The following is an 11,499-nucleotide window of genomic DNA, read 5'->3' on the forward strand; positions in this document are numbered from 1 at the left end:
CATAATTCTTTAGTGAACGTGTCACCATGGATACTGTTTTGCAGGAGTTGTGTTAGAACTCTTCTATGTGAGCAAGGGGTGTGCCTGGAGCATGAGCAAGGGGGTGAGTAGGACAGAGAGAGAGAGAGAGAGACAGAGACGGAGCCTACTCCAGAGACCCTCTCCAGTGGAACTTGGGTAAGGCCAAAATGCTGGTGTTTGATGCCACATCTAAAAACAAACAGACAGACAAGAGACACAGAAGTTGAATGTCCACATATTGTCACAAAAACATATTTCTATGGAAAAACTTGAATGATCATTTGCAGATATTTCCATACGAGACAGGAGATGTTGGCTTTGGTGCTGTCAAGTTAATAATACAGTGTGTGATCCAGGGGAAGCTTCCAGCAAAACACTGCTTTGGTTGCTATTATTCTCACAGATAACAGTAATTAACCAGATAAATGTACTCACAGTCACAGCTGCAGAGACTCAGTCATCATTGGCTGACATCCCCTTCACTGGATCCTTCTCCCGCATCTTTAAGCCCACAGAAAAGAAAAAAAGAAATCCTGGTTACCAAAGCTTCCAGCCCATATTAATACCACTGTCACCAGGCAGTCTAACGCAGCTTTGCTTAAACCCATCTGTCTCAGGCATATTCAAAACCGGCTCAATAAAAGAGCAGCAATATAAATACTGGCCTGTCATTGATATGTGAGTGAGTCTGTGTGTGTGTATAAATACATGTTACATATAAATACACACACACACACAGACACATATATATATATATATTTTTTTTTTTTTAAGAGAGAGAGAGAACATAATGAATCGTAAGTAAAACAAGCTACACACGTTATCGAGCTCCATTTGTGTCTCCTCCTCCATTCGTCGAATGTCGTCCATTGTCAGTCCGATCCATCTGTCGATCCAGCAGAAGAGTTGTCTGTGGAAATTGGTGAATAACCGCTTCTCTTGCTGTGAACACAGTAGCAAAATGTTGATTATAGTAGTTGAATAGAAAATTGTTAAAACTGAACAACCACTGCTTTCAACCTTAATGTGTCTCAGCTACCGTTTAAAATGTGGATTGAGCAATGTTTTGTCTGTACAGGAGCAGATGAGTGATGACTAATTCTCTCATACTAAAACAGGCGTGACCATTAAAGCAATAACTTTGTTGATTTTTTTTTTTTTTTTCAGTTATAACCAGTTCTGGGCAGGGCAGCCGTGAAAACAGTGAGGATTAATTATGGAATTCTCCTCTTTAATGCCTCTTACCTTGTGGATGAAGTTCTCCACCTTGGACTGCAAGCCAAACCACTTGAATTTGACAGTTACCAGTTTATAGGCACACATGTGAGGGCAGTCTGTCTTCTTGGGAAGTTCTTTCTACATAGGTCACAGACAACGAAAAATATGAAACTCCAACACAGTCCTTAAAGGTATGTAAAAACTGCTCCATTCATACACAAACGTTTCAAAATATTGTGTATACCTTCCAACCAGGACCCAGGGGCCCTCTCCCAGTCTTCTCTGACTTAAAAATAGCTGGATCCTCATCTTGTTTGTAGTCCTACAGTGACAAACAAAGGGTGAGGGGGAGTCTGTAAATATGAAGATGGAGACGGCTGGATAAAGTAGTAGAAAGCAACGCTCAGGGTTTGGATCTAAGCGTGTCAAACTAAACCTTTCTCAGTCACCTACCTTAGCATCTATCTGTGACCTGTCAGCAATGTCAATGTGTACAACCTCCACCTTCTTCCACTGCTCAGGGTCCAGTCCATGCACCTGTATGTATACAACACTGCAATTAGCCCACAGCACATAACTGTGAAACAAGTGGAAATGTGATGGCTTTTTTAGGTATATGTTAATCAATGATACACAGTAGCAACACGCAAAACAGGCAAAAAAAAAACATTAATTTGGTACTTGTTCAACAGGAACACTAAAGTACTAAGCGTAAGCGTACTAACCCAGCGATGCCTTTACCGCATTTTGTTGTACTTGTAATAAAGTTGAATCTAATCTAATCTATTGGGAAATACTTTACTTTAAATACTTTCAATTACACAGGTTTACATTTTACAGAATGGTACCTGCTAATACCACTAAAATGACCTGTTAAAATGAGGTTCCCTTAATGAACCATAGCAGTGTAGAACCTGCAGTAACTAAGGGTTAGTTTGGTTAAATTTCGTATATGTTTTTTCTCAGTATCTAATCTTGTGACACTACTCACATTCTCCTGGTCGCCGAGGTCAGGCTTGTGCCACGTCTCAATCATGACCATAAAATTGTCTTTCATGTACTCATTCTAAAAGAAAAAGACCAAAAACAAAACAAAAAGGGGGAGAATGAGCCAGGTGACACCCTAAGGGAGGAACTCCTTTCCTCAACATAAAGGCTGAGAAAAAAAGCCCAAAGCACATGACACAGAGAGAAAATAATGCTGAGTAAGTGTAAAGAAGAGGGACACAGTCTGTAGGAATGGGTACGAGGACACTAAGCACACGCGTTTATGAGGTGAGCACTGCAATTAACCTTTGACCTCCATAAAGTGTTAATGTTTCTCTCTGCTGAACAATGTGACTGCCTCTTCTTTCATTAGCTACCAACACCATAGTTGTTTTTTGCATGTCAGTCAGAGTGTGAGAGAGAGAGAGAGAGAGAGAGAGAGAGAGTAGTTAGCGTAACTTACCGTGAGTACTGGCCATGGGTAAACAGAGAATATAACATAGAGGAGAAGGGAGAGATGCATAACGTTACACCACACGAGTCTACCAAACTTAGAGGACATCAATATTTCAGATAAACAGATGCACTAAAGCTCACCCAAACAAAGAAATCAGCTAATGTGTCAATCGCGCGCTGCGCTGAAATGTTACAATCCAGTGATCACTCATAGACGCTCTTCTATTATTTACTATATCGGGGCTCTGCACTTTGTTGTTGTTTATTTTTTTGGGCTGTATTTGTAGAACTCACCCGTGCGGCAGTAGGGGTAAGCATTCCAAGCCTTTTCGTGGACACTCAAGGCTCCTGCTGGTGCCAGAACCCTTACGAATCCTGGCACTTTACTGAGATGGAGAAAAGACGAACCGACAAAGCATGAGTGAGGATCAAGAAACTGAAAGAGCCTTTGAAACTGAGAGTATGAGCGCCGTGGTTACGGTTAGCTTTTTTCGGTTAGTTAACAGTACCTCTGCAAATGATAGATCTTGTGTGTGTACTGGCCTTTCTCTCCATCCTTCTCATAAGGCTCGTTCTTCAGCACCTCCACACCTTCTCCACCTCCCGTCTCATTTTTGCTGGCCTCAGCAACAGAATACAACTGGCCCACCTGATACTGTGGAGTGGAGAGAAATGTAAAAATCTTGAGCAAAGACATCTTGTGAGAAAGGACAGTTGGACATAAAAAAAAGCATGGTCTCACTGTTTCAGCACAGTGTCATTTCTCATTGACATGTTCAACACCATAATACAGATTCACTCAACCACTTCTGTATTGTTACTTATGTGTAAACTCGGTAGAAAAAAGTGTCACGTTATTAGATTCATTCTCATGATGAGACTGAACGTGAGCAGAAATCTGATAAGCGTAACGTTAATCGACATTACAGAGTCACGTTAATGATCCTTAATATCTGGAAAATAGGCAGTTGTGAGCAAAACCAGTGTGTGTGTGTGTGTTTGTGTGGTGGTGGGGGTGTGCGTGTGTGTGTGCGTAAAAGGACACCAGTCTCATGTTTCGGCCAATGTAAGATAAGGCAACGTAAGATAAGCACAAGTCACCAGGTGACTTGTGCTCTTTGCAGCACCAGTACGGTGAAAGAAAAAGGCTTCGACTTTCTTTTCTTTTTTTTTCCCCTTCAGTAACTCCCTTGGCAAAATGCAGTGTGACTTGGCGGACTTTAAAGAGTTCTCTAATTACTCACACAGCTCTGTGTGGCTAATTACCGTCCAGCTGCCAGGCTACCAACCGATAACCCCCGCCCCCACGAATGTCCCATCAGCATTACAGACAACCAGCCTGCAGCCCCCCCCCCCTCCCCAAACAGGCACTGAGTCACTCTACTCAATACTGAAGCCTATGAACCCAATGGACCTCGTTCCCACAGCATCACTGATGATACCACTATTTACACAGAACCAGAATGTAACCACCTGAGGAGGAAGCGCTAGTACTAGATTTATTACGCTGTGTATTAATCAAACACTGCAATTTTTATGCGCGTGAATTCAAATCAAAACTAAAAACAAATCAAGTCAAATCAAATCAAATCAAATCAAAATGGACTGGGCCACCTGTGCAATATGAGGAGCGGTAGCTTATAGCAGTGGGTGGATTGGAATGTCACGGCACACGCCAAACCAGCACCTTCACCGTTGTTCTTAGCGTGGCCATTGACTGAATTTCAGTCTTCGGGGGGTGGGGTACACAGTTACTTTCAGAGGATAACAAATTTTCGAACTGTTCAAGGATGCTTTGCAAACATCATGATTTGTTCATCACTGCTACTGACAGACTCTTTACCAAAAATGGAGACTAAAAAGGCTGACGGACAGGTTTTTTTTTTTTTTTTTTTAATCCTAAAATGGCTTGGATTATGAAATCTGACTGTTCTTCACGGGAATCCTAGCTAACTGACTGTGATAGAGGCCACAAATCTGGTCAGTCTGGTGAAAGATCCAGACCAGTCAACACCAGCCTATGCATCTACACACACACACGGGACATCACACACAGCACTTTGCAAGGAGTTAGAAGTACTCAGAAAAGTAAGTTCAATGCAAAAGACGTACACCTAAACCATGATTTTCTATTCTTGTGAAAATGTATCTATCCCACTCGATTCTTCACACATGGGGTTGATCAGGATGCCTGTCTCTCATTTTGATGTATGCAGTGCAATACGTAAATTCAGCAGATATTCTATTGAAAACTAAGAGGAAGGAAATGTGAGGGGGTCAGGGGTCAAACCGGATGAGCTCCTACCTCTTCAACGGAAATGGGAAGGACGATTCGGCTGAAAAAGAAAAGAGAGAGGCCCAGTTACAACACTGTAGAGAAATACAACAACTTTTACCCCCCCCCCCCCTTATAACTTGTGTAAGCCATACTAAACCACACCATAGATAATGTTTAGTGGTAATACACCAGTACTTCCAAAAAAAAAAAAAAAAAAAGGAAGTTACGCTACATCAAACTGTTGTTCAGCTCCTTAAGTTCCACTGATTTAGAGTAAATGTACACACTGATAAGAATAATCTTCATATTTTATCAAAACAGATGGTGGTGGATCATGTTGGTCTGAACAGCGGTTAATACAGAAAAACTTTAACCAAAGCACAGCTTGAGAATGAGATGGTAATCTAACATTTATGATGATTTCAATTTAATTTTAATATGACCGAGTGGCAAGCTACACGGGTTATGCCCACAGTGTGTTTCAACACCCTTGCTGTCCAGCAGCAGTGATATACCATTAGTAACTGGAAACATTTTGTGCATTGACTAAATAATGAACAGATCCGGCCGTATTGAGGTTTTAAATGTATTGTAAGGTTACTCCTCAATACAGTCAAAACCCTGAGCCTGTCTCCATGGAGATTTAACAAAAATCTATTTATACAGCCTTGTATGTAACTACTCAAAGCGTTACCTTTGATAAAACAGCAGTACTGATACTAGGACACAAAGTAAAAGACGAAATAATTTCCAGTTATGCTGTTTCAAAAAGTCCAAAAAGGATTCAGCGACACCCCCTCCCTCCCACACAAACCACACACACATACACACACACACATATTCTTAAGATGCCTCTGAGACATTTTAGAGTTGGTGCACTCAATGACATCAAACTCTACACAGGCTTGATGGACACTCAGCGTCGAAATGAGTTCATTCTATTAGATGTTCATTCATTCACAGTAGCTAAAGGTCAGGCTGGGAGAGACATTAGTTCTGACTGCCGAGATACTAACTGACAGCGTTACCCTAATAAAACAAAAGCACTTTCAAACAAAAAGAAGCACCGCTTCTTAACTAACTTGACAAGTCGCGACTACTATTAGTTCATATCCATTGTTAACGTACATTTGTTAATATTTCGTGTGAACGTGTTACGTCAGCCGAAACTGTCAACAGGTTACAACTTAAAAAAAAAAGCTAATTTATGATAGCACTTAGGTGCACAACTTTTACCGTGATGGTACGCATTTACTACTGACTAAAATGCGGATCCTAACCGTGCGTGCGAAATACAAAGTCCCCATTAAAACAGTTTTGTTTGGATAACTCATACAAGTCGTTTGCCTGTTTGGCGTGGTAACGTTAGCCAGTGTTGACCAAAGTCAAGTCCATGTACACGCCATCCGTCTCACTCATGTTCTGTAACTAGCTGTCTATGAGTTCGATTACATTTTGGTCAAACGCAAAGAGCAATTCTATAACAATGTTACTTACAATTCCTTAATGAGCATGTCGTCTAGACTGGTTGTGGCTCGCCCGACATTCAAGGGTTTCAGCCAAGGTTTGACTGAGTCAGTTGTCTTCCACACACACACCTTATGCTCAGTTCATTTCCTGGTTTTCTCTTTCTTTAAATTCATTTCCTGAAAGATGACGGCGAGGGCGCGGTGTCGTCAAGGTAACCACACCCCAAATATCGCAATACACCGAAAAGCAGCAGTTACAAAATAAGAAAATACATCGAATATAAAAGGGTCTTTTAGATTGCTCCTGCTGGCTCAACGACGACGTTTAGAGCTCAGTGTGTAGAGCAAAATTTTCGCTTCTGTTAACGTGGTTTTGGGTTTCTTTAGACTTCAAATCAACATCCAGACTGAAGATTTGCGACTGGGGATCATAAAATAATGAGAGGGTGGAATGATGGTCCCCAGCTTTGTCCGTTAGTGCTTCAACTTTGTTTGTGCTTTAACTTTTCCAACCCAAACCAGTTCATCTAGTACCTAAAGGGAACACATAAAAGCACACCAGTCTAACAGGAATCCCTCCATTCCTCTCACCTGCATTTAGTCTAAGCACTGAGTCAAGCGCGTCCATTTCACTCATTGTGAATTTAGACTCAGTTGGGTCCATGACGTGTGTCAGTATCATCACAGACTCTTAATATGACGCACTAAAATGTCTGCAGACCTTTTCATCCAGTTGTTGTGCTCTTCCATTTTCCAAGTTTGTTTCCATTTACTTTCAGAGAGATGACATTTTAGATTTTATCTAATAATAGGAAAATGTAGGGCTGGTAAACACAAACTGTCACAAACACAAACACATATGTTTTATACAAATTCATTTCAGTTTATGTTTATTTTTTTTCTCCTTATGTTTGATATTTTATAACATTTACTAAAAATGCCAACAAAAAATCTATATGGTGATATACAACTGAGTAATTGAAATGCCATACACCATACAAAGTCATGAAATATATACCAACAAACACATCAGAAAGAAGACATAAAAAAAGATGACAAAATCAACAAAAGGTACATTTGAATGAAATATAAAAGCACAAGAAAACAAACTGGTGTTTTATCTTATATCTTCTCCCCAAGAAACAACACGCAAAACACCATACAGTTCTACTCAATCCACTAGCAACATGAGCCTAGAGCTCTGGAAACAGAATCATTCGATCATACTTAAAAACCAATTAGGTATACTGAGGGATTTTAGAGCTACTTAAGAAATTCTGTGATTGTTTGAGAAGAGGGGAGAGTTTTAAGGTACGGCAGTGAAAAAAGTGCTGCTTTTCCCATTAGGAGGGAATGAAGATAAGAATCACACATTCATTACGCTTATAGTACAGTACTGCATCAATGTGATATTCCACCTGCAATGTCTAGGCATGTTCAAGTCATTAGAAGCAGTCCGTTAAGGACACACGCATGCTCTACACACTTCTACAGTTCCATTTCAAGAGTATATTCATGCAAGTAGATGGATAATGAGAGAGAGGGATCCAGGGGAAACTCAACCTGTTTCTCTACACACAGCTCCCTTAGTGTGTGTGTGTGTGTGTGAGAGAGAGAGAGAGAGAGAGAGAGAGCATGAGAGAGAGAGAGAGAGAGAGAGCGAGAGAGAGAGAGAGAGAGAGAGCACAAGAGAGAGAGAGAGAGAGAAAGAGAGAGAGAGCACGAGAGAGAGAGCACAAGAGAGAGAGAGAGAGAAAGACAGAGACAGAGATCCTTTTTTACTAAGACACACAGAGAGACACATTTCCGAACAGACAAACATCTCTGAAGCATTCAGTGTACGTTTGAGGGGCCAAACAAAGGAAGGCAAACCCTCAGACTAAAACCCCACAAGTTGAGCTCTAGCAGCATTGTGTCTACAAAAATAAGAGGATTGTGACTCAATTATTGGAACATCAGCAATAGGGCAAAGGGCATACATTCTACCAACCACGCTAAACCTGCAAGCAAATTTTCTTTATCCATCAAAAGGCCACAAGCAGAACCATTAGCTTTAGCTTCCTGATAAAAAAGTTAAGGTGCAAATGTGCCATCCACTACTCAGTTTTATTCAGCCATAAATCTGCAAGAGCTTTTGGTTAACACCCGTTTGTGTCTTGTGTGTCGAGTAAAAGAGGATCTTAAGAACGATTTGAAGGAACTGTGGTATGACAGAGAAACAGATGGACTGGACAGCTAAACAGTTGTATGATGTGGCTTTTTTCAATTATGAAGAGGTCAGGATAATACCTTAACAATTTTCTCAAATCACCTGCACAGTCTACTCTGTGGCCATTTCAATAAGCGTTTCTGTGAATGAGAGATCACAAGAAAAAAAAAAAAAAACAACAGCCTTACAAAATTTAGAATTAAATTCATACACCATCACGCTGTTTCAACCTCATAGTAGCCACAAGAACGAGAATAAGGAAAAGGGATTATATTCAAGCATTGTTTTGTCTCCCTTTTTGGTGTTTAAAGTATATTCAAGTGTTTTTTTCCCCACAAGGAGTTACAATGAGTCTGAGATAACACAGAGGAACTAGACGGCCACTATCTGACCAAAATACAAACTATGTCTATGGTCTTAGAGACTTTTTTTTTTTTTAATTTCAAGCACCATTTTTGGTAAACTTTGCAACTTATTTGCATTCTTGTTGTAAAATGCATATGACCAAACGCAAGTTTGCTCAAAAGACTCTGGTCCATTAGGTCCTCTGTGGTATTATGAACTGTACAACAGAATAGACTGCATTCTAGTATCTTTTCCTCTGTGTTGCTGTTTTTTTTTCCCTTCTATCACCGAAAAGTATTGTGCAACTAGACGTTAAGAGCCCTTTAAGACTTAACACTCAGACACGACCCAGTTCATTGGTTAACACATTGGCCTATGCACATATTGAGGTTGAAACAAAGCGTAAATGGATCAGCTGAGAAACCACGTGTAAACCGTTCACCACTACACCACAGAAACACTTGTTGCTACAGTGACCCCTAGAGTTGAGAAAGAGTAGTGCACAGGTGATTGACATCAGTAGATCATCCTAACTGTCATGCTTCCTATCTTGGCAATATCACACTCTCTCGTTTTGCCTTTCTTCAAAAACAAAGATTTGTCATAAAAACAGAACAGAGCTTGAACGGGATCATACCTCAGGTAAAAACATTTGATAGGATTATTACTTTAAAAAAAAAAAAAATGTCTGGTTCTAAAATCATCAACACAGAGAATCATAAAGAAAGAAAGAGAACAGACAAATATGAAAACAAAAACAGAAAAAAATTACACATTACACGTATGTACTGACAGTCAAGCCCAGACAGTGGGGCTGTGTATGAGTGAGGGGTGAAAAAACACACTGGTGTTGAATGACTAATCTACCTGTGCAGCCCGCCATGGACCGTTATTGCTGGTGAAACTTTTCATCCGTGTCACACTATTTTTCACACTTATGATGCATATAATACTCACACACTAAAGGCCCTCATGCGGACTCTACCAAGTGAATTTTTTTTTAAATCTATCCCCAGTCCAGAGTGCTGCTTTAGACTTGCATGGCCTCCTAAACGAATTTTCTAGAATGAACTGGCACTGTTTTGTCACAGTTTTGCCTTCCATGCTTCCAAAAAAGAACAAAAATGGGAAAAAAAAGGGAAAAAAAAAGAGCTCCCCCCAAAAAACTTGGAGATTGCATACACTAAACCAAAGTGAATCATTTGTAACATCAAAGAGTTATAGTAAATCTCTTTTTCTGAATGTGGTTACATTTACAGTAACACTGCAGTTGTAAGATCTAACGTAGTGAATTCATGTAGCTCATGGCAGATGAAAAACTATCACGATGTGATTAGCATAGCATCCTGGTTCATGAGATGAAGCTGTGGGACTGAGCTAGCCAATAGCCGTCTTACATCCGTTTTACATATCATCCAATGAGAGCTGAGAAAAGCAGTGAAGGTATGAGGAGGTTCAGATTTGCTGTTTATAAGAGTGGTTGCATCTAACATTTGGCACTCTACGCTATGGTAAAAACACCATGTAAACTAACCCTCTTCATTCTTGAAGCAGTCATGATATCTGAACGGAGGAATTAAGTTATAAACACAGAGGGGTAAGATTTCTCAGTCTAAACTTAATGAGTCCCACCAACAGTGGGAGACACTTTATGTTGAATTTCTGCGATGAGAGCATTATTGAGGTGAACTATGACTAAAAATACTAGTGGTGGAAATGTTTTTTTTTTCACATTTGAGTGAACATCGCTATAGATTAATGCTAAACTTCCCTCAAGTGGGTTTTGTCAGCACTGAATGCTTTGCCTGTGTAGCCAGACCAGTTGTGCACTGAAAGGTATGTAAAATCACCATGCCATTTCAAAAGAAAAATAAAATGAAAACATTTTTTAAAAATGACAAAAGTTCAAGAGGAGGGAGCAGAATTTGTCTGTGAGGGAGAGGGAGTTCTCTTCCTCTCTCTGGCTCTCTCTCTCCTTTCTTGTCATGTTTTATGTATGGTCTACGTGTGGTCTAGAGCAGTTTTAGGGACCAGAGCAATACGAGTTTGTTTGCGTCTCCACTGGACGAGGGAACGGTTCTGTGTTGAGGTGTCCTCAGTGTGTATCTGTAGTTTGACTTTCACAGTGTACATACGGTCAGCTTATCGGGGGGGGAGTCTCTTAGCTGCTTTGGCCAAGAATGAGTGTAAGAGAGACGATGCATGTGTGTGTTTTTGTTTGCGTTTGTGTGTGTGTGTGATTATGCGTGTGCGTGTGTGTGTGTGTGTGTGTGTTGCTGGGAGGGGGGAATGTGACTACATTTTGAGTGCAGGTGCAGATGGAAGGAGGGATTGAGGAGGCGTTAATGGCGTGCCACAGGTTAAACTCTCTGTGTCCTTTTCTCCTCCTCTTCCACTTCTTTTTTTTCTCTCCCCTCTCACTCCATCTCAATCCTCTCACTCCATCTCTGTGTGTCTCTCTCTCTCTCTCTGTCTGTTTTACACGAAGGCCTCAGGTTTTGCCCCGTTATTCATCT

At 40.6% G+C, this 11,499-nt stretch overlaps 2 protein-coding genes across 5 annotated transcripts in view; both read right to left on the reverse strand.

Annotated features, from left to right (window-relative positions):
* Positions 1-22: 22 nt before the first annotated feature.
* On the reverse strand, positions 23-6,557 carry pitpnaa (phosphatidylinositol transfer protein, alpha a). Its single transcript, XM_030777354.1, has 12 exons — positions 6,458-6,557; positions 4,988-5,018; positions 3,192-3,337; positions 2,977-3,068; positions 2,690-2,697; positions 2,231-2,305; positions 1,693-1,776; positions 1,484-1,561; positions 1,267-1,377; positions 841-963; positions 457-522; positions 23-210 (listed from the first exon to the last, which is right to left on the reverse strand). Exons 1-11 carry the CDS (start codon positions 6,472-6,474, stop codon positions 475-477), a joined length of 813 nt encoding a protein of 270 aa, XP_030633214.1. The 5' UTR covers positions 6,475-6,557; the 3' UTR covers positions 23-210; positions 457-474.
* A 4,721-nt stretch (positions 6,558-11,278) lies between these two features.
* slc43a2a (solute carrier family 43 member 2a) overlaps positions 11,279-11,499 on the reverse strand; it is a 16,086-nt gene continuing 15,865 nt past the window's right edge. For all 4 annotated transcript variants that reach the window (XM_030776926.1, XM_030776925.1, XM_030776927.1 and 1 more), the window contains one exon: positions 11,279-11,499. This exon is cut by the window's right edge and continues 124 nt beyond it. In XM_030776926.1, coding sequence (XP_030632786.1) covers positions 11,462-11,499 — 38 coding nt within the window. In that variant the 3' untranslated portion in view covers positions 11,279-11,461.

Source organism: Chanos chanos, chromosome 6 (genome assembly GCF_902362185.1).
Source record: "Chanos chanos chromosome 6, fChaCha1.1, whole genome shotgun sequence".
NCBI lineage: Eukaryota > Metazoa > Chordata > Actinopteri > Gonorynchiformes > Chanidae > Chanos > Chanos chanos.

What these genes read in the sequence shown, in the direction of transcription:
- pitpnaa (XM_030777354.1), bottom strand. An exon ending in AAGATCTATCATTTGCAGAG is followed by an intron (nt 3,069 to 3,191) that starts GTACTGTTAACT and finishes TCTCCATCTCAG; the next exon opens with TAAAGTGCCAGGATTCGTAA. An exon ending in GGTCACAGATAGATGCTAAG is followed by an intron (nt 1,562 to 1,692) that starts GTAGGTGACTGA and finishes TTGTCACTGTAG; the next exon opens with GACTACAAACAAGATGAGGA.